Here is a 25,346-nt window from a genome sequence, read left to right as displayed (position 1 = left end):
TAAGAAGAAATTGCTGAATTTTTTAAAATTTGCTTTCTATAATCGGGATTGCTTATTTTATATAGAGGACGCAAATTTGAAGTAATATATTGCCTTGGCTATTTATAATGAATTATGTAATATAGACCATGTCAAATTTTAATAATTTTTTTAATAATACATATAACGTTTTATATTTTAATTTTTAATTTATAGAGAATTAGAGATTATTAAGTAATGTGTACAGTAATAATTGTACATGTACAAATTATGGTTAAAAAGATTCCCCCGAATCATGCAACATCTGAATGTACATACATTACTATATATCAGATTAATAATATCAATAAAAATTTTTAATACCAAAAAAGAAATGAGGAAAGGAAGACAACGGTAATAATTAATACAATGAAACAAAATCCTTTAATTTATTTTGAAAACGTGATTTTGTCTTTGTAGTTCTAAAATCTACATGTTTTTTCTATATTTAATATCCGCCATATTGTACACAAGTTGTTTGGAATTTTGTTCATTTTCATTCCTGCTATTTTATTAAAATTGTACAATATCAGTAAGTTTTTTTTGTAAATTTTTTTTTCTTCTAATATTTCAAAGTTTTACGAAAATCGAAGTATAGAAAATGAAAACATATAATATGTATGATTATTTCAATTCTAGTTATTCCGAATTTACATTTCATACAAATTTATACATAGTATTATGTCCGTATATATATGCGTATATATGCATTTATTTATAGTTACTATATAATGTAATATAATAATTATTGTATATTATTACTTTTATATATATAGAAAAAAAGTTTAACAAAAGTTTAACCACATTTTATATGCAACATTGTATGGTTACATGGGCAGAGCTAACAAGTACAAACGAATAAATTTATTTTCTATACAAAAATATTAAATACTATATAAATACATATAAATATTTTCATATATATTATAAACATATATAAAAGAAAACTTTCAATAATTGTGATAATAAAAACTAACTAACATTTAACTTTTCTCTCTAAGGACTTCATTAGATCTTGTTCAATTTTCTAATTCTAATATTTTCTTCATTTTCTTTATTTTTACTTGTTTTTCATTTTATTTTATTTTTGTTTTCCATTTCATTCCTTTTATTCTCACCTTTTTTTTTTATATAAGTTTTTTCTCGAAAATCTTTTATTCTATATATGTTATATTTTGTGTAAAATGTATTATATATAGTGGAACTTAATAACAGTACTGTAATATATAAACTATACATAAGATTATGTATGTAAAATAATAATAATTTAATGTAAATTATAATGTATTGTATATGATATTGCCTAACCAATAAACAATGCAATAAAATATTTTTTAATGTCATGTCCCACAATATTGAAGCGATGGTAACATTTTTGAAAATTTGGTATTTTAAGAATTAATTAACCTAATTGAAATTTCAATCTTATTTAGTCAAAGGTAATTTTTATCAAAATTTAAAATTTTGGTCTCCGGTCTTGTGAAAATTGTCCTGTTCTTCTGTACAAAAGCAAAATTCTTAGAGAATATTAAAGTTTATCATGTGACACCTTATACGCCATTTATATTTCAAAATTAGTTTATAATTCAATGTGATACCGGTGATTGTATTTAAATCTGTATTTGAAATTGGCTTATTTCGAAATTCATAATAACTAATTTCATTTTTCAACTATTATGATTGTTGAATTATCAAAGCAACCTGATGTCGATTAATCGAATAAATTTCTAATACTATGAGGAAAAAATAAAAATTTACCTTATAAAATTCGACTTATATAATTAAAATCTTTAATCACACAATTTATTTTTACATATAAATCTTTCTATAAATATTGTTATACTTCAAAAAGAAATTAACTAATCTTATACATATAATTATGTACTTGAATTTTAATATTGCGTTTGCACATTTATACTCGTATTCGTTCTGATTCCATAATGAAAATAAAAATCAAAAATAAAACGAACAAAGGGTTATAAAAAAAGGATGAAATAATAATGTATACTTACCATATGTGTATAACATTTAAAACAAATCAACTTAAAACTAGTTAACTAGCAGTAAATATGCTAGATATACCTATACGTATAACAACTAAACAATAAATATATAGAGTATAACAAACAGATAATGAATGAATCCTCCCATGTGTAAATGTGATTATCATTTTGTTACAATAAACTTATAAAAAACAATAATAATACGGAAAATAAGAAAATCAAACAAAACAAAAAAAATTTTTGTAACAGTATCCAATTTTGTATATTTACAATATTATAACAGTTAGCCAGCCTCACGTTCAGGGAACATGAAATAGCAATTGTTATAAAGATTAACTATGCAACCAAAGTGTGTTTAAATAAAGATAATTAGAATTATTTAAAGAAAAATAAAATTCCACTTGGATTTTAAGATAAATTAAAAAAAAAAAAACAAACAAAATAAAAAATTCAGCAAAAAATAAAATTAAAATGTTGAAGGAGACAGAAATGGCAAAGAAATTTGAGAAGTTCGTCATTATTACAAAATAATTAGAATGGAAATGAATTTAACGAAAACCCGTTAAATGAGATTCCAATAGATCAACTTTATGTACCGCAACATTAATATAACAGCTTTTCTGATGGTAGATTTCAAGACAAATGTTATTATTTTTTAAGACGATCGCATTCTCTTATGGAATCCTTTGGTTATTATTTGGTAAATTGCAACGAGTTGAATGGAATTTTAGTTTAGACTTAACAATGATCAAAATATTGATGATAACCGCCAGTTTTCTTTACCTTTCCCAATAAATTTTGTATTATTATTAGTGGAAATTTTGTTAACAGAGAAAACAGTAAGGAAATCGGAAAACTAAGTTTATTTCAACGCAAAAAAAGTTCTTTTAGCGTAAATAAAATGTTGTTCTTATAAAATCACATAAGATTTATCAAAAACAATTTTAACCTACGTACACAAAAATTTTGAATTTTTACTCTTAATGGATTTAGAACCTTTTTGTTGGCTAAGTAAACACAAATACTACACTATGGCATTTCGATAATAATTATACTAAGAAAAAACTTATTTTTATTTTCATTTAATTTCCTGTATATCTGCCTAATCATAATAATATATGAGTAAATTAGTCAGTATCCTTAAAATTCCGGATGTAATATCCTTGAATTTTGATTATCAATGAATTGTGTCAATGAATAATATAATTATCATTCATTTGAGAATACAAAAGTTTTCTTTAACATTATTATTCTTTGTTGCCAATTTGTTATCCTATACACACATATACAAGTATAATGAATTTTCGGAAAACAATTAGAAAAACATAAAGAAATTAAAAATACTGAAATCAAAATAAAAAGACAACAAAAACCTTGTGGTCAATTGTTATAAAATATTTTTTCTCAATTTTCCAATTAATTTTCAAATAGAAAAAAAATTTTTTTTTAATAAGAAATGAGGAAAAATTTAACGCAAATTAATTGCTGATTCTTCAGTTCTAAGAAAAAATTAAAGCAAAAAAAAAAATTATAAAAAAAAAAATGTGAGGTGGAAATCGTGAACATTTCAAATTTTAATTTTTTTTTCTTTGGTCAGTTTTTCTTTGTTTTTTGTTTTTTTAATTCTATATCATTTCAATTTTAAATTTCCAGGATTCTTAAGAAAAATTTTACTTTACTTTCTTTATTCTCTCCTCGTTCTCCTCCACCTCCCTAACCTACTCTTCTACTCTTTCATTCTCTATCAATTTCGATTTCATTCGTTGTTCGTATCTTTGCATTATATTTTAATTGTGAATGGTTTATTTGAAGGTGGAAATTCAAAGTTAATTGTGAAAAGTAAAAGAAAGTTTTTGCAAAATTTCTTATAATATGGGGTTGAAAATAATAGTAATTTTGCAATTTTTCACATTATATTTTGATTAAAGATTGCAATTTTACAGTATCTTGTGTCTTTATAGATACCGATGTAGATGATGATGATGATGATGATGATAGTGATGACATAATTAAATTGAAAATGGTTATTTGATCTTTTTAATTAAATGAGATTTCTATTGTTTGTGTACGAATTAAATGAGAAAAATAATTTCTTATTTTTTTGTCTTTTGTTATTTTTAATGGAGAGAACCCGAGAGAGTATGATGTAGTTTTTATTATACGATATAAAAGGAATTATTATTTTAATTTCGTAAAATTTTGCTTCAAGTTCCGTTTTATTTTTTATTATTTTTTGTTTTTTATTTCAATTAGGAAATCAAATAAGAAAAGATTTGTTATTTGCGTACTATAATTTTTTTTTGACTTAATATTGTGAATGCTCTCGTTCAAATTATTGAATTTATTTTAGGGACACAGATTCCTTGAAGAATTTATACTTGATAATAATTAAGTTTTAACATTTTAATATTAAAATTGTAAAAGAAAAATTATCATTACTTTTAATTAATAATATAGAAAATGTACACAAAAAATTTTTAATTATAGTAGATGGTTTGAAACGCAGTAGTATTGTGAGATATAATGAGATCTATAATATGTTGTGAGACGAAATTTATACAATTAAAATTTTCTTTTTCATGTAATTAGTTAGGTGAAAAATTGGTTACATTAAAGTTACAGTAAATGTTTCAATATTGATTTTTCCAGGGCCAAATTCTTCCTTTTATATAGTTTTTATTTTGAAAATTATTTAATTGGTCCTTAAAACTTTTTTAAAATATACAGAAAAAAAAAATTGTTTCGACAAAAATATTGATGTCCTTTTCTTAAAAGAAAAATACAAATATCATACACACACACTTCAAAACATTATACATTCCTCAATACAAACATGAAACGTTACTATTAAACTTTCTGCTTACAAAAAATGAGGAAAAGCAAATAAAGAAAAAAAGAAACTTTTTGTCAACCAAAGATTTTTAAAAAACAAAATAATTTGTACAAAAATATTTTCACCGATATCAAAAATTTCAATGAAAGAAATCAAAACATAAGGCCGAAGAAATAGAAAAGGACATTTAAGGTCGAACCTATATATGCTATTTACAGTTCTAATGTCAGTAATGTGAAAATTTTTAAGCAAATGCCGGCTAATGTTGATATGAAAATTTTATAAAATTTCGAAAACTAGTTAATACACAGGTTATTAAGAATACAAGTGAAATTAAGAGAACTACTCTTACTTCATTTTCAGATTTTAAAACGGCAAAATGTACACGGTGACTTGAAAAAATATAAAAAGAAGGAGAATTTTTTTTTTACTTATTTCTTTTGAAAAATAGACATAAAGAACAAGAAAATTAAAGAAGAAAAAAAAAAACAATTTAAGAAATCGTTATTCTTTCTAAGTTTTAATTTTCTCTAGAGTAAAACTTAGCTAATCTTACCTGACAAATTTTGTACCTTTATCAAAAAAAAAAAAAGCAAAATGAATAAAATAAAAACGAAAATTAAAATTACCGCCCAACTCAATATAAATGTTGGGTATCAAACCTTAAAGATAAAGAAAAACTTGAAATAATTCCAACTTTTCCTAAAAAATCTTAACAACAAGTATCGTAAGAACAGTTATCGTAAATTGGCGTATAATATATTTTCTAAATGCAGGTTTAAAAAAGAAGTTCATTCGTTTGCAAAAACCAAATTTCAAAAAGCTCCGTAAAAGCTAGACTAAAGCTGTTTTTGCAGTAATGACATGTTGAAAACACCACCCCGTCGTGACTTTAATTACTTGCAATGCTCTTGGTAGCTTCGTTTTCAACGAAATATAGACGAATGAATATTTTTATTTTAGCAGCAAAATCAACAGCTTCCAAAAACAAACACCCTTTATTTAAGTTTCAAAAATCTATTAAAGTTTTTTACGTTCATGTTATGGAAAAATTTTTTATGGACCTAAAAGTGCTTTCCAATTTTTTTTTGTGCCGGGTTTTATTAAAAATATTTTAACTTTTGTTTTCTAAGAAATTTGATAAATTTTCATATACCTATATTTTTTTTTTCCAATTTTTCATTGTTCAAAAATCAAAAATTTTTATAATTCAGAAAATAAAAGGAAAAAATTTAAATTTCATGGAAAATTTTTTTCACCTTAGTTTATACCTAAGTTTTGTTTGATTGCTTATGTTTTATTTTCTATTTTTTCTGTTATATTATTCGTAATGGTATTTATGTATACATGTTTAAGGTAAAATAAGAATATCCTTGAAATTGATTGCCTATATATCGTATTACAATAATAGTAGACTACTAAATGGTAAAATGTATGTCATGACTTCGGATACAACTTTCATTTAGGTTAAAATTTGGAAAACAAGGTGATAATGAAAGAAACTTTTTGAGAAGAAAAATTCCATTTAATTTATACATATGTAGTTTTTAAGAAAATCATATACAATTTTGAAATGAGATGAAAATACATTCATATATGTATATGTACTTACTTGGTGTTATGAAATCACTTGAATTCAGTGTCAAATTACGAATAACATATGAAAATTGTCAATATTGGTTTTAAAGGTAAAGATGAAGAAGTTCAAATTATAAAAACTTATGAATTAAAAAATATTTAGTGTTTCTATAAAAAAAAAAACTGGTATATGTTTTATTAGATTATTAAAATAGCACCTGACTAATCTAAAATCTGTCCATCGTAGCGTCCTGTACGCCACCATATTGCTGCGAGATGTTTGATTTCTTTTGATGTTATTCAAAACTTAGTGAATTTTTATTCTGCTATCTTGTACAAGAAACCCGAAGTAATGCAACGCTATGACGAGTATGGTGATCACAATAGAGTAGAAATTATATATTTTTTTAATATATTTCCTTTTTAAAAATCTTAGGTCCTTCTAAATGTTATTTTCATATTCAATTTTAATCCTTTATTTTAATGATTCGATGCATTTAAAATCTTAAAGTAAAAAATCAATTTTGATGGGAAATTTTATTTTTTAAAAATTAGTACATCAAAATGTATTACTTATGTACTTAAAATAGCAAATTTTAAATGACTAAATTAAATTTTTTTTATGAACTTTAATCGATATTTTATTTTTTCAAATTAAAAACATTTTCAATTTTGTATTCTCCATAAGAAGATCAAGAAAATCTTCTTGAATTCTTTAAAAAGTAAATTATTTTCTAGTCATATTTTTAGTTAAAATTTATGTGTAAAGGGTCTTCAAGCCATTCATTCGAAATTTTGAAATATAAAATTCAATAATTAATCATACATTTCTACATAGTTTAGTAAATTTTATAACTGATCAGAACTGCGTTTTGTCATATGAAATTTTCGAAATTGATTCGTGGTCATTATTCGTTGTATTGTAAATATGTACAATATATAATTGAAAATTATGTTAATCTTGCTTCTCCCATATCGAATTATGATTTTTTAATTTAAAATTATTAAAATTTAATTGAAACTATAAGTTTTATAAAATAGTATCTAATGTATGAAAGAAAACAACGATTAATTTATGTCCTAACAAGGTTATGGGTAATATAATTGTAAAATATTGTTAACGTGCTAGTGAATTTAAATTTTTAATATACGACTTATTTTAATTCAACAATTTCTGATCAGTTAGTTGATTAAAGAACGGGAGTGTCGCCTGAAATGCAACCGTCTAGCAAAGAATAATACAAGGCGAATCACAATTTCACCACAACACATTGTTCCCGACTAAATCAATTTAAATACCTTTAAGAAGTTTAATTTACCGAAGCTTCTTAGATTGAAGAAGAAGTACTAAGCCTTGGAGAGCTTCTGCAATCCATCGAATTGGTATTCCCGTGGAAAGTGTATTCTTTTTTGCATCAAATACTAGTCACACAACTCGTATAACTGAATTTTGTAAAATTTTAGTATTACATTAGATTATCAAGTATATACAGAAGTAAAACGAAAAATAAACCAAATTTCATTCTATTATAGCTAACCTCCAATTCAAATTGTTAAACCCTGTATGCATTAACATTATATATATGTACCTATATATTAAAAATTTTGTTTAATATTCAGTATATAAATCTAGTCAAATAAATCCATTACTTAAATCATCAAAATTAAAGAGTTGAATTTAATGTCATCTCAAATAGAAATTTAGTGAAATGGAAGAGAGGGACAAGAGAAAAATATTAATGATATACGTATATTATATACATACATATCTATGTACATATATAGATACATACATATGTTGATAATGTAAAAATAAAAAAAGTAAATTTAAGTCAAAATCATAAATCGTAGACTTAAATATTTTTCACATAAAAAACTAAAAGTTGTGCATCCTTTCGGGACATTAGTTACTCCTTCATTTAGAAATGGTAATCGCATAAGGTGATGTTATGCTAGTCTTTATTTTTTATTTTTACTAAGTAAAAATATAACGTTTTATTATTATTTTTGTTTTATTTTTTTGGAAATTTTTCTGTTTTCACTTCATTCCATTTGATCTAAAATTCTAGTCATTCGTTTGTTTTTTTTTTGTTTTTTTTTGGTACATATTTGCGTGAATTTTTAAACATTTCGAAAAAATAAAAACAACAACAACAAAATTATAATAAAAGAAAGGATAAAATGTGAAGAAAATCAGAATAAAAAAAAAAAAAACAAGTAAGCAAAAAGACATTTAGATAAAATTTATCATCCCTTTGGGGTCATTTTAAGTCCATTTATTCAGCTTATGTACACTTATCTTGATAAAACGAAGCAAATATTTATACATGTACGTATGTATGTATGCAGATAAGTAGGTAAATATACTATATATAGGTGTGTACTTAGGTATGTTAATTGTGTATTTGAAAAGAAATGAGAATAAAATTAAGCCAATCAACATTGGGATGCGCATTATGTATTTTAGTCTTGTTTACACCTTATTACTATTGATTCAAGAAGAGTAATAGTATTTAAATAAATAAGTAATATTTATTATGTGAGTTAAGATGCGCATTCCAACATCTATAAATCAGTGAGAGCTCTTGTAAAGATTGGTATACAGAACTCTCTCGTATTATATACGGGAATGTTCTCCTACCAATTAAAAAATCTGAAGGAATTTTTCATGAAAGGAAAGCACGAGATAGTTTTAGAGGGGGATTTGTAGGGGCTCTTATTTTATAGTCGTTACATGTTATAATCACCAATATTAGAATTAGAAGATTCCTATTTTTTTTTTGTTATCAAGAGTATGAATGGGATGTCGGTTATATAATGCGATTGATATTTCAAATTCTAGTTTAAAATCCTGAAACATAAAATAAAAGTGTATTGCTACTATTTCGCAACAATAAGTAAATAATAACATTGATGCGCTTATATACATAACAAACACAATCCTATATAATGTCTTTTTTATTATAAGGCAAAAAAAAAAAACGGGTAAATTCAAGAAGTGAGAAAAATGGAGCAGGCAATTTAAAAAAAAAATTTAATTCGTATTCTTGTTTTTTGTTTTTTCACTTTTGTTTTTCAGAAATTTTCGGAATTTCTTCAAGTTTGTACTTTGTAATCCGATATAATCGTAGCTTTTTTGTTAAGTTTCAATTTAAAACTTAGATCTGTTGTTGCAATTAACTAGTTGGTATATTGAAGAAAAAAAATTTAAGGTGGTTTTCGTATAGTAGCTAATTTCATAGTACCGTGCTTCCTAAAATTTGTGGGTCAAAATTTTGCTAAAGAACTGGGTCTTGAGAAAAATAATTAAGAGCACAGAATCCCTCTATACTCTATATACATGTACATACTAATTTTTTTTCCTTGTACATTTTAGGAATTTCGAGCTATTAAATAAGATGCTGATGTCTTGACAAAATTTCGAATATTTACGATATTTGATTCTTTCTACAGAACTTTTTCGCTAATAAACCAAAATTTCGATAATAAATATTAATATTACCAACATTATAAATCCATAGCTCCAGCTTCGTGTATTAGTAAACTCAATTAATCTTTCTATACACCTTAATATTCTCTTTTGTTTAGGGAAAGAAAAATGATTCCTATATTTTTTAAAATAATTTGAATTATTCAATGGAAATGATCCTGTAAATTATAGAATTATTTAAAAAATTTTTTTTTTGTTTTTTTATATTATATTTTACCTTTCCATATTTGTCCTTTTTTCTTCCTTTATTTTGTTATACATATTATAAATTCATTTTATTTGATTTAAGTGAAACGTTTATCATCCTTTAAGTATAAGGAAAACAATGAAGTATGAAATATGTTTTGGAAAAAAAAATGCCATTAACAAGTGCGCCTTATACTGACATGTACATACTTTCACATACTATATTGTTATATGAGTATATGTTTGTATACGTATGTACATGTATGTTAAATAAAATATGATTTTAAAGAAAAACTTCATGGTTGCATGATGTATGAACATAAAGGGCCTTTTTAACGTTTAAATAAAGTCAATAACTTCAAAAGGACAATAATTTTGTTTTATTTAATCATAAAAGGATAAAAGCGTTTCGTTTTTTTGTTTTTTTTTTAACTTTTAAATGCTTCTTTTTTTTGTTGCTTATGTTTTTATATCAAGAATGATGCTGGAATAAAATAAGATGAGTTTGATTATAAAAGCAGAATAATATATACGAGTTACTAGTATCCATATTAGACGAAGTGGTAATAAATTATCTTGCAGTCACTTGATAGTACTTAAGAAGAACATTATTTGGTACTTAATTTATATTGTAAAATCAAAAGTGATTGTTATAAATTATATTTAAATGTTTTATTTTTTTTTTTTTGAAATTTTGAAATATAATATTATGATTAAGTATTAAGTGATGTACATGTGAACTTAATAAGAAATGTAATTTCCATTGGCATATTTAATATTACGAGTATGTCTTAACAGGCCACACATGTTGGATATTCCGCAATTCAAATAACAAGCCACTACTATTATAGACTTTAAGACAATGTTTTTTTATATAAATTTATAAAATTATTAATTATTTTGTAATTGTATGTTTACTTTCGATTAGTAGTCTAAATTTTAACTTTCTTATGAAAAGTTATTAAGATATTTATTTTATAATTAAGTAATACCCTTATTAGAAATTTTCGGTTTGAGAGAATTTGAGAAAATTTTGAACATAGAAAATTTGCGATTTTATTATGAGATTATTGTTTGGAATAGCGGCTTGGTGAATGACAATATTCCTTTTACAGTGATCACTACATTTAGTTATTAATAGAACAAAATAGCTTTTAAATTCCCATAGCTTTTCGTCGTCAAAATTTATCATGATCTCATCAATCTATATATTTTTTTATAAATCTCCCTTAATATTTTAATGTCAGCCACAACTCTAGCTATATTTGATCATGATTAATTATGCCTTGCTTTATACATTAAGAATTTAAAAATATTCCACTTTTGGCTTTCTATACGATAGTACCTTCAACATATTGTGAATTTTTCTTAAAATTTTCCTTTCAAACAATATATATGATTAGCGGATAAGATTAGTGAATTTCGAACATCTTCGACAAATAATCAATAGTTTATACATTATTGATTTTCGGACAAGAATTTCGAAATGAAATAGCGTAAAATGTACCGGCTCAATATTCTCTTGTTACTTTTGATTACTAAGTAATAATATAAATTTTTATTTTTTTTTTCAACGTCTGAGGACCTAAGAGTTTATTTACACTCAATAAATTTATGAAGAGGTTCAAGTTATATGTGTTCTAAGATATCTTGCTGTTTTAAATATTTTAAAATTTTTGATAAGACTAAAGGAAAAATAATGTATTAATACAGAAAAAAACAAAAACAATTTAATTAAAATTTTCTATAGTTATACACAGTCACCTCCAGAATACATATATACACATTATATAATCATGATAAAGTTTATAATAAAAAAAATAATTGTTATACAAAATTTTAATTTTTGTATAACAACTTTTATTTAAACTTTTATATACTGTTATATATATATATATATATATATATTATATATATGTATATAATAAGGAAAAGTTTAACTGGTATGATTTTTATTTTTTTTTTTCAAAAATTTTTAACAATTTTTCTTGTTTTATTTTTGCTTTTATGATAATTATATTATTATATACTTTTAATATAAAAAAAATATTTATATATATGTATACAATATTTAAATATAACTATCGTAAGAAAGTTTTAGTTTTGTTAAAATGTACATAAAAAAAAAAATAACAAAAAAAAAGATGAAGGAACCAGTTCAGTTTATAATGAGCTTTGTCCTTAAAGGTTAAACTTTATTTTTTTAATATAAAAATGCAACAAATATAATGTTGAAAGAAAAAAACAATCAAAAGGAAAGGAAGAGTACATTTTTTCAATACGAACACATACATACACAAAATTGCTATTATTTTTTAAACAAGTTGAGAAACAAGTTCTGTTTGTTTTTCTATAAATTTTTTATTTTTTTTTTTTCAATTATTTTTATTTTTCATGAAAATTCATTGAACTTTATAAAATTGGGAAAAAAAAATAAATAAATATTATAGAAAACTGGGAAAGTTTTTATATTACATTACACCCTGCATTATCCTTAATTGCCATGTGCACAAGGAAAACTTTCTTTTACTATCATTCAAAAAAAAAAACAACAAGAATGGTATGCGAAAAATTCTTTTAAATTTTCTTTACACTTTTTACACTTTTTCCGTCTTTGATCTTTATACTTTAAAATTCAAAAGCATTTCAAAAGTGTTAAACTGTTATAATGTCTTTGCGATATTAAAATTGTAGTATGTTATTAAGCACTTGGAAAATTTGAAAAATTCATAATATGATAGTCAGGAAGTCTTGAATGTTCATTACAAAAATCTGCTAGCTTGGAACAGTTTTGGAAGCCATAAATAAAAATTTTTAAGAAATTTTAAAATTTTGAGATTTTGAATTGCTTCTTTAAATAGGATTACGAAATTGATATACGTAACGGTAATTTTCTCGAATATTTTCAAAATTTCGAATTAGAAACTATGATAGCCGATATTTGAGAGTTCAGTAAACCACGTTTCTAATTCTTGAGATTTATTTGAAGGACAAGATTAGGTATTTAAAAATATTATAAAGTAGATGTCTTAGAGTAAGCAGTATAACAACAAAAATACTCTAACTCAATGAATAATATGACACAACTCTTAATATAAATCTAATGTTAAATTTTTGAGTTATTTTCAATTTTATTCACCTTTAATACTTTTTGATATTATTCTTCTTGGATGTCATATGAACTATTTTTGTTACGAATGTGTGTGTGTATGTCATAGTTACCTATATGAGATCTATAATTTTTTATCTGTCTACTTAAAGTTTTTGCTATTTACCCTTATTCTTTCTAAATTCACTTTTTCAAAAATTTATTTTATCGCGCCTTTTTTTCTCTTTTTACTTGCTTTATTTTATAAGTTTTTTTTTTAAATTTTTCTCTGACATGACATTTGTTAGTAAGTTATATAACGAAAAATAAAACAAAAACAAGTAAAACTACTTCTTAAAAAATTTTAAAAGTTAAATAGAAAGGAGATGGAATTTTTTTCAAATTATTCTTCTCGATTAAGTCTATCAGATGAAGAGAGAGGGGCTGGGTGTTTGTTTAGTAGTTTATACTAATTTTAAGTTTCATTTTTTTTCGAATAGATCATGTAAGTCATAAATTCTCTTAATATAAATAGTTGAGTTTAAAAAAAAAATTGATCTTAAAATTATATAAAATTCTTTTTTAAAAATCTTATTAAAGAATAAAAAGTTTAAAAAAAAAAAGGATATATCCAGTTCTAGCTATATGCGTGTAATGCACTTTTATGTGTATAGGTTACATAGGTTATTATGTATAAGTTACATACATGGTGAACCTGTAATATGGTATAAATGTTTCAAGTAATCTGTAACGTTTTGTCGAAACCAAATATTTTCAACTGGAATAGTGCAAGTTAAATATTAATTTGCGGGCCCCACGGGCTCGACGCCTCATGGAACGAGTTTTTTTATAAAATTGTTTTACGTCTCTGCCCACGACAGATTATAATAAGTTACAGGTTCACCCTGTATATTACATTTATATAAATAGAAAAATTTCTATCATATCGTAAAGGCATATGAAATGAAATATTTTATATTTCCAATAGCAACTTTTTATCTGTATGTGTAAAGCAAAAATTTAAGGTAAATTCAATATAAAATACAAAAATACACAAAAAATAATAATCAAAGAATAATATAGAATTTTCAGAGTTGCTATGGTATTTCTATAAGGATTTCAAAATTGAAGATTTACATGCGAGCTTAGTTTTAAATTAATATATCTATATATAATTTGTCATATTAATATGTAGAGTATTTCACAGATACTATGTATTTAGGATTATTTCAATTACAATAATTATTTAATAATAATTTTCTTAATATAAATATTTCAATATTTTATTCATAGTTTATTTTATTGATAGTTTTTAGTACAGACAATGTCAAATTCGCTCAACTTTGTGATTTAACAAATGATAGTCCAATTTTTGGACAACACTTTGAAAATATCAATACTTCATTATTAGAATATATGTACGTATACAATATATAAATTATGAATCTGTTCGCCAAATAATTTCATATTTGGACCATTCAATTTGGACCAGTGGGGACTGATGTAATTTGATATTATTATCTAAATTTTTTTTTCGAATCGTAAGTAATAACTTACATTTTACAACTATACTGAATCTTTATTCGGCAATATTGTGGACGAAATTTACTACAAAATATTACTTCAAATTTGATGTTTCCAGTGAACTACCTGAAATGGAATAGTAATCAATTCATTTACATCATGTAACATTTAGAAGATTGACACCTATAATTTTTAGCACTTTTCCAAAAATTTTTTGAAAAAAGTGCTTATTAGTTTCATTCTGTCCGTCCGTCCGTCCGTCGGACCGTGTGTCTGTTTAAAAAACTTCTACACCCTTGAAGATAGAAAGCTGAAATTTTATATGTACATAGATCTTTACTAAAAACTTATTTCCATAGAACAAAATTTTTACCTATCTCCCCTCCTCTAGAAGTTATACCCCCCCAAAATCCTAAAAATTCCCTTTTTTAAATATTTGTTGCAATGAAACCATAAGCATTTTTGAAATTTTGCAAACGTAGAAAGACAATGGCTTCTAGCACGGTATGCTATAGTTAAACTTTAGAAAAACAAAATGGCCGCTCAAATTTACCGTTATCTAAAGTCCTTTTTTTCCAAATTTTTGATGTCGTTTTTCTTCTAGACCCCAGACTGTAGAAACTTGAAATTTTAGGAGCTTTTAGATATTAATAAATAGTTCATTTTGTTAGAAGAAAATTTTTTTCCATCTCCACCCCCTCTCAAGTTATCACCTCTTGAAATTCGTAAAATTTGAATTTTGACACCTTATATTTCCGAAACCGCAAGCTTTTTCAAATTTCTATAAAAGCAAAAAGTTAACGGTAAATTCCATGACATTAAAAAATATAATTATTTTTCTTAACTCACATAATTAACCCTTAAAATCGAGCATTATGTTAACCCCACTTTATATTAATTTTTGCTTTATTTCAAAGACTGCATAAATCGTTCATCCTAAATATATGCAATTCTAGAAATATTTTTGTATATGAATGAAAATAATTTTAATAGTGTGATAGGTATACATAGACTTTATTTAAAAGCAGAATTTTCACTTGTTGAAGGGAAAAGTGCTGCAATACAAACCATTGGTTTGACCCAACTTTGTTATACTTCATCTTGCATATTAAATACTCGTATATCGTGTGAAATGGAATGTTCATTTTACAAATCAGCCATGTATAAAAAAGTTAAATGAAAATTTAAATAAATTTCTAAAAAAAAAAGGATATTTTTATATTTTATTAAATTCACTTTTTTCAATTTTAATCATTGATCAACAATCTTTCTCTGATTATCGCTATCTTCAAAAACTATGACATAATTCCCGTAATGACTAATAAGCTTTCCCAAATTTACAATTTTAAGTGCTTCAATTTAAAAAATTTCAAAAACTCAATTCCTTAGTTAAATTATTGCTACTCATTTTGAGTGTTTCCCTAATTGTTCATACTATACAAAAAATGTAATTTACAAAAAAACTTTTAATGTCTTAACATTTTACAAGATGTAAGCCAAACATACATGTACACATGTATACATATTCATATTGCATGTATTAAGTGTTATATACTTGTACTTTTAGTCTTTAAAATTTCGAAAATTTTTGTAAAATTTAAAATGAAATCAAAAAATTTCATTATTATAAAAAACAACAAATCTAATAAAAACAATTAATATTAAATTTTATTTAAATTTACTTTACATAAAATTTAAATTTTTACAAATTGCTGTTGTTATTTGGTTTTGTTTTGTTTTTTTTTTTGGAAATCTTACCGGAAATTTAAAATATGTTAATATAATTACATAATATTTCATTAGTTTCCTATTTATTATAAATTTATACGTATACAAGAAAGGATAACACAAGCATAATGTTATGTATAGACTTAGAAAGTAACAGTATAGTTATGTAAAATTTTTGAAACAATAACCATTATGATTAATATAATAAATATGATAAATAGTTAAAATGTTATACATTTTACAAAATAAAAGAAGAAAAAAAAAAATCAAAATTTTAGAAGAGCCTATACAATTATTCTTAATTGTTATAATGAAAAATACAAATATTATATACGTTGTATTATGCCTAAGTATGTATTGTATATGGGTTCTCATATTGATAATTTTAAAATGTTATACGCATGATATATACAAACATATATATGTATATAAAATTACGTTGTTTAATATATAAACAAAATTGTAGTAGATGGTTAATATGTATGTAAGTATGTAAGTTTTAAATGTCGTTTCGAATGTAGTACAGATATACGAGTATTCTGTTATATACACAAACATGTGTATTATTATTTCTTCAAAATATTTCCTTTAAAAATAAAGGATAAAAGACAAATCTATATAGATAAAGATCTCTTTTTGGATCCTGAATTATAAAAAGTTCGTCTTTTATGAACCAACAAAAAAAAAACTAAAACATTATATAATAAGAATAAAATAAAATAAATTTTTGTTTTTTATTTATTTATTTATTTTTTTTTTGGGAAATTCTTTCTTCAATTGCTGCTTTTATATACGTGTATGTAATTAACCAAACAATAGGATTCAAATTTCAAAAGATGTCATCGTATTGTCTTCTATCTTTTTACATTTTGAATTGAATGAAAATTTTTTTAACCAAAATCATTTTTATATTGATATTGATAAAAATACAAGGTGTTTAATTTTATTATACCTGATTATTAATTTGTTAGACAAAATTTTGGTTGATATTTCGAGATTTGTATTTATATTAAAAGAACTTTTATCATGGAATAAAATAGGACTTTCAAAATAAGATTTAAGAAGGCTGAGAAACGGAAGGTGAATAAATTGTCATTAATAATGGCAGTATCTTGGGTCTTGCTAATCGTTAATTTTAAGGTTTTCTCATTATTTTGTCTAATTATGTATGTGATTGTTTTATAAACACTGTTAAAAATAAATGTATAATAATTTTTCTTGTATTTCGATAGGAATCTTAAAAGTTGAAATTAATATCGTATTTTAAAAGTTTCAAAAAATATTCAAAAATTTCTCAAGGAAAATCGTAATTTTTTGATTTGAAAATGATTGTCATTCTCTTGAAAAGTAGTTCCTCTTAAAAACAAGGCTTATATCTTAAGCTTAATTGTGTTGATTCATTAATAAATTAATGATTGTATTATGCTAGAACCGACCCGAATTTTTCTAATCAAAACGGTCCCAATTTTTCTAATTTCTAAACTATAGAAAAATTGGATTTTTTTTTTATTTGGAAATTACTTAATGCGAGTGATTATACATTTACTATCAGAAATTTTGTATAACAACAAAGGAACACTCAGTCACTATTACTGATACGTGTATATGAATGTGTGAGCAAATTCGCATATTATTATTATTTTTTATATGAATGATATTTTTTTTTTTTGTGTTTTGATGATCCTTTTTCTTTGCAAGGATATTAGATTAAAATAATTTCATACTAAAATGAATGAGAATTTTTATATTATATAACATGTATGTATGTAGATACGCATAATATTTTATATATGTATACATATATTTTTGGAAATGTTTTTGAAAATGAGAATTGGAAAAGTTTCAATCTTCAAAGAATTAAATATCATCAGAAAAGTTTTGTGTTTTTTTTTTCTTAAATTTTGTGTTTTTTTTTTATAATAACCGAAATGAATATTTCAAAACCAGAAATTATTTACTTTTTATTTTTCTCTTTTAATTTTATGTATAATAGATTTGTACTTTAATAGAAGAATAATATTTTCTTTTTTGATGATGTACGAATGAATAGCTATATTATTAAATAAATGTGTAAAGAAATATTTCCATTTCTAACAAAAATTTTAAATTGTTATTAACAAAAAAAAAAAATTTCTGTTCTTTATATTTCACACTTTGTAGGTGCTCTGCAGCTGTTTAAATTCAAGGAAAGAAGATGGATTATTAATTTTACTTGACCATGTTAATTAAAATTTTAAAAAATATTAAAAGTAGTCTATAGTAGTCTATAATAGTCTATATTCAATTGTATAGTAAATCGGAAAATTAAAGGCATGATTTTGTGTTTGGCCTTTATTACCCTTCCAATGGGAGAAAGTGAGTGAGTAGCGTATGTTGGTATAAATTGTAATTTTTAAGTGAGAAGAATTTTTGCTTTCGTATTCCGTACCTCATTTGTTCGAAAATCTATAAAAGATTCGATTTTGGAAATTTCTTTGAAACAAAATGAGAAAATTTAAGTAATATTTAAATATGAGTAATATTTGGAAAAATGAATAATCTTATATTGGAAAATGGTTGTAAAAATCAAATAGTACATTTGTTCAAAATTGACGTAGTAAGCATTTGGGCGATTTATACATTACAGTAACAACATGGATACAACTAGGATATGAGGTACCTAGATAAAAAAAAAACTTCTTTAAATTATATTATTTTTCCGATCCCTTTAATTTTCTTACAAAATCTCCCTCTTTATGAGGAATTTCGGTATACTCTATGAGTGCAATAAAATTTGTGAATTTTGCACACAATTTTAGTACAATTTTGCCTCCATAATAAGAATATTTTTATGAATGTTTCTGAATTGAATAAGTGCAATTTTTGTCTTATTTTGGTTTATTTTTATTTGATTGAAAATTGCTCTCGAAAAATGTTGGTGATTATTCTTGTAATTTTTTTTTTATTTAGTAAAGAAAAAGAAGATCGAGAAATATTGACAGAAGAAATAAGATCAGGGTTACATGCGATGCTGAAAAATAATCGATTTGAGTCAACCGGGTTTTTCTGAAATTCTATTGGATTTTTTTAAAAAAATTTTTAGAGCTCAAGAGGTTTTGAAGAGGTTTGGAATGTGAAAAGCTGGATAACGTTAGAAATCTCTATTAGTACAACGAAATGTTCAGTTCCTTGTCTCTTCCCCTTATTCAGGTTCAACTGTATTATAGTGAATTTTGACAAAGTTTTTTTAAAAATATAAGGTTTTGTTGAAAAGTTCAAAGAATTTCCATTAATTTTTGAAATTTCCAACTATTTTTTATAAATATTTTATTTCTTAATTAGCTATACAGATTAAACAAACATTAAATTTAAAAAAAAAAAATGGAAAATATAAAAAATGAATTAAAACTAGAACGTATTTTATTGTGAGAGTACAAAAATTTTATATTTATAACATTTTTATTTGTTTTTCAATTCATAGTGTTGAACACAGGAATAAAGTTACGATTATAGTAATCGATTTAATTGAAATCCTTATTGACTAAATTTTGCAATTGTGTGGTTCGTGTCGGTGTTACAAAATGCGGTACAGATATACTTGAATTAAGATTTTTAATTTTTTAGTTTTAGAACACAAAAATGACTTATTTTTTATTTTAAATTTGTTTTTCATTCGAAATTTCCATTTTATTTTATTTAATTTTTAATAATTTTAATTAATTGTTAACGAGCAATTGATTTATTAATTAATTATTACTTATATGTATGTGTTTTATTTTAATATTTTGCACTTAATTATAAATATAATATTATGTACGTGTGTGGGTGTGTTTTTTCTTTGTATTAATATTTTTTATTAAGTGTTAAATTATAAATTTGTTGTGCGATAACTGATAATTCTACATCGATTGGTTTTGTATCATCATATAATGATGGTGCTTCACATAATATTGCAAATGTACCAACTATTGAAGCAATTGTAAATAACCATAAAAATAAACGATCCAATACCATGGCAACAAAACCCCAATCTTGATCTTCCTGTAAAATGAAAATAAAATGAAAACAATTAAAATTTATTATTAGTTAACATTTTTAATTATAAGATAATTATTTATTTTAGTACAGGATCAGAAATTACAGAATAGATGTGAAACTAAAAAGTTTTCGATATGCTATGTAATTAGGAGTTGCGATTATTGCTGTCTAATAAGGAGTTGCAACGGATTTTTAAGGGCCTCAAACTCAAAGGACATTCGAGTAAATGAGATCATATATAGTGCCTATGGAATATACAAACCGACTTAAAAACAACATACAGAAAAGAGAGGACTATGGGCTTAATAGGACTTGGATTGTATATTTTCAACTCGATTTCAAATATAATTTTAATTTTTACATCTGTCAACTTATTTTTGAATCTGTTAACATTTGTTTAATTTTATTTGTAATTAAACAAACCCCACCGAAAATGATGTTTTTTGACTGTATACAATGAAAATTTCTTCATACAAATGCTGAAGCGTAAAGTAGCCAAAGAAATGAGTCAAGGCAAATCAAAAAATTTTTTTCCTTGAACTGGTCTCGAATCAGTGACCTACTGGTTTTTACACACTGAGCTATAAGGGTATAAAGAAATTATCGGCAATTTTTTAATTTTTCTGCCTTGACAACGTCATTCATCTTCGTCACGTTGTCCTAATTTACAATACCAAATAAAATTATTTAGAATTTCAATTTGTCAATATTGAAATAAAAAAGTCATCGGTAGTATGCCGAATTTTGTAACGTTAGTGTGTAGTTAAAAACAATAAAGACTCTTTTGGGAAAAGAAACACAACAAACTGTACTTGCATTCAATTGAAAGTTTCTTGTAGAAGTAAACTTTTCTTTAATAATAAACAATTATTCAAAATTTTCAAATTATTTTTTTGAAAGTAAAAGTTAATTTGTTATTCAAGTTTTTTATTTTATTTGTTTAGCATTAAGCCTAATCAAATTTAAATAAAAATTCCTACTGCTTCAGAAATATTAAACAAAAACAAAATTACTTGTTAATCACTATGTAATCTTAATTTTATTGTATATACTTGCTTAAATAATAAATTTCTAATAATTACAAAATTTAATGAAAATTCTATATAGATAATGCAATATCATCAGCATTCAAATTTAATAGTATTTTACTTAAAACAAAATGATATAATTAATCATTATTTAAATTAATTTTCAATTTTAATCCTTTTAATTATAATTTCTATTCTCGGTACGAGTATAACGCTAGTATGTCTAAACTATGTGTGTATATTTTTTAATCTTTAATAAAGTATTTATCATCGTATTGTCATTAATTTTTATTTCATTTATTTTCTAATATAATATTATATGTATGTATGTATATAAAAAAAACTAAATTATAATTTATAATTGATAAAATTATATACCTATAGTTTATTGACTTCTTATCTCTTTTCAAATTAATTCGACCATAACACAGATACATTGTTAAATTTTAAAGTATAATATATATGTATATATTATAACAAAGTATATATTTATATAAACTTGAATAGGAAAATCTATATATAATTCATATATAATTTTGCTCATTAATACCCTAATGAATTTTCAAATCATGTCTATGTATATTCGTATGTTGTTCTATAATCTAAACTGAACTCAATTTCAATATCTGTAAAATAAATTTTAATTTTGTATTTTTTATTTTTTGGAACGAAAAAATCTTAGTTAAATAATAATAGTTACTAATACTATATATACAGAATAATATTCATAACCTTCGAAAATTAAAATAGAACAAATAAAAAAAAAAAACAATAAAAACCAAACAACTTTGAAATTTTTTTATTTTCTAATCTCATGTGAAATTTTGTTTTTTTTTTTAATCCCATGATTGTAATAAACTTGCCCGTATATTAATGTAATGGCATCTGACACATAATATTTTTAATGTATGTATGTGTGTTTGAGAAATAGAGACTTCTTATATAATATTGTTTAATATGTTATACATGTAGAATGTAGAAAATCTAAGCTTTAGTTTTAGTGAATATTCGATTTTTTCTTTTAATGTTAAAAGTGGTTTTTGGAAATACATATGTATGTATATATATATATATATATATTGCATAATAATTGTAATTTATATTGGTTGTTAGTGTTATATTGAGTTTACTATAGTGATATTGTGAATTTAATTTATTAATATATTTAAAAGCAGAATCTGAAGTAAATTACAATTTTAAATCTGAAATCCAAGGTAAATTACAATTTCATTCAATTTAAGTTTGATATAAGCCAGTAAATGTAAATTACATAATGCAATTGTAATGGAAATCGCAATCTTTCTTAAATTTTTGATTATGTTATTCCAATTGTAATTGGAATGATTGCTTATTTGGAAATCATACCAATTATGTAAATGCCTGATATTTTGGAGCAAGGATATTATTATTATTATTTTGCGAGTCTATTTATAAAATTGGAATTTAAGATCCTCCAAAAATGTGTTTAAATACTGTTTTGTACAATAAATTTTCACCTGTTTTACCTTATACTATGTATATGTATATCTATACATTTTTACCCTTAATCTATCTACGTAATTTACACAACAACATTCATGTTCACTATCGTTAAATTATTTTTTTTTTACGTTTTTTTATTGCATAAATATTAAATTGCTTTTATGCCCTGTTACATATATTTAAGCTTGATTTGTTCTTATTCTATTCTTTTTTTTTGTTTTGTTTCCGAATCTATTTTAAATTATAATATTATATAATACAATGTTATGTTTATTACAAGTACATTACTAGCAATTGTATTATAGAAAAATGTATAACATTTTTATATTACTTATTGTCATTTTTTTTTTTTATTATTTTATTATATTTGTCCGCAAGGACATTTATATAGATATATACAATATACATTACCATTGTAATATACATTGTATATATGTGTATGTACATAGGTATACATACATTACATTAAATATAATATAATATTATTCCCCTTTATTAGAACAAATGCTTAGCTCTTAAAATCAAGTTTAAGTTTATTTGAAAATCATCTATGCTTTTTAAATTTATGAAAAAACAAAAAAATATTTTTTTTTTTCTATTCACTTAGTTGTTTTTATTTTCGTGTTTTTCTTTTGCTATATTTTTTTTTGTTTTTCGTTTCTTTTCTTCGCTCCATTGTTTAGTTTTTTATCTTTTTCAATTTCGAGTTAAGTAAAAATAAAAGAAACAGAAAAAAAAAAATGTTGAAAATGAGAACAAATTTCATGTTAACCATATAATATTGTTACAGAAAAAAATTGCATATATACAGGCTCATATAAAAGCATCAAATGTAAGTATATGTGTAATAAAAAATAAAAATGAAGCAAAAAAACAATATATATACGAAAGATGAGAAGAGAAATTATTTTCTAGTCACGTATTTCACTCTCTGTAACATAAACGTCCCGTTTTTTCATTATAAAAATAATGAAAATGAAAATTAAAACAAAAACAGAAAACAACAAACAGAAGATAAAATAGAAATGATAAAACAAACATAAATTGAGAAGAGAAAAACTAACATTGAAAACGGTATAAAACCAAAAAAAAAACACAAAACACAAAATAAAATAAAAATTGAAAAAAAGTAAAAAAAAAAAAGGATAATAAGGATATACAGTTCTCTTGAAACATGCACGATTTATTTTTGCTGCCCATCTGCTACTTTTCTCTTTAACTTTTATTTATACACGTAAGTGATCTTCATACATTTTATATAATATGCATAATATAAGTATATACCATAAATATTATGCATATATATACAATCAATAATGTGTATGTATATGTATATATGATGAGATATTTTTATAGTATGAATTTAAAGAATACCACTGTTATTCCATCCATTATTCAACTATAATAATTCTTTATATACGAGTACTCTTCCCGCCAAACTGATTTTATATTTAATTTTTTTTTTCTACTTTATTTTTTGAATTAATTCTAAGTGTTATTTTAAATGAGCATAATACATTTAATTTTATTATTGTTTATTTTTTCTAATATATTCTAATTTTAAATAAAGAAAATATTTTTCGAATTTTCCAAAATTTATTTAGATATTTTAGACAAAATTCTTGTACCATTTGCGAGAATCTCCTTAAAAATTTCTTATTTATTTTTATGAATTTCTTTTTATGTTTTATTTTTAACTATGCTTGTGCTTATCATTTGTTCACTTAATTAATAATATATTAATAATTTATTAATATTAAAAGGTAATTTATTTAAAAAATTTTCAAATCATTTGTGTCAATTTACAATTATTATATAGTTACTGTTATACAGATCATACATATATATATATATACATAGGGGAGATATAAAGTGTTCTAAACTTTAAAAACTTTTCATATTAGAATTGTGAAAATGAAATAATCAACAATATCTAATATACTAAGTTTTCAATTACATTGTAAAAATTATGATTTAAAACAATTATAAACTGTATATTAAGTGAATTTTACCATCCTCTGGTATTGCAATAAAGAAAGTATAAAAATTATATCACAATTTATAAGATTAGAATCATGATAGTTTTCTGCTATATCGAAATTAGTAATTTTTTTATATAACAAAATATAATAAAATTAAAAAAATTCTATGGCTAAAATTTAGTCACAGTGAATAAAATGTTACAATTATATATGTATATAATCAGGCGCGGTTCTGATGTATTCGTCGCCCTAAGCGGTTCCTAAAAAGTGCGCCCCCCCCCTCCCCCTTCAACCTTTTCACCTATTTTATTACTGTGAACAAAATTTAATAGGCATTGCACATTGTGCATCATAAAGCAGTTTCTTGTAACCTTATTGTGCTGAATTAT

At 23.3% G+C, this 25,346-nt stretch overlaps 1 protein-coding gene across 1 annotated transcript in view; it reads right to left on the bottom strand.

Moving 5' to 3' along the window:
* Window positions 1–18,972: 18,972 nt before the first annotated feature.
* The window catches only part of LOC129618505 (acetylcholine receptor subunit alpha-like 2), a 37,010-nt gene continuing 30,636 nt past the window's right edge, over window positions 18,973–25,346 (bottom strand). The window contains exon 8 of the mRNA XM_055533300.1: window positions 18,973–20,468. Coding sequence (XP_055389275.1) covers window positions 20,271–20,468 — 198 coding nt within the window. The 3' untranslated portion in view covers window positions 18,973–20,270. The remainder of the gene's footprint in view (window positions 20,469–25,346) is intronic.

Source organism: Condylostylus longicornis, unplaced genomic scaffold (genome assembly GCF_029603195.1).
Source record: "Condylostylus longicornis isolate FDR11 unplaced genomic scaffold, ASM2960319v2 ptg000008l, whole genome shotgun sequence".
Classification (NCBI taxonomy): Eukaryota; Metazoa; Arthropoda; class Insecta; order Diptera; family Dolichopodidae; genus Condylostylus; species Condylostylus longicornis.
This window is presented reverse-complemented; position numbering and strand designations above follow the sequence as displayed.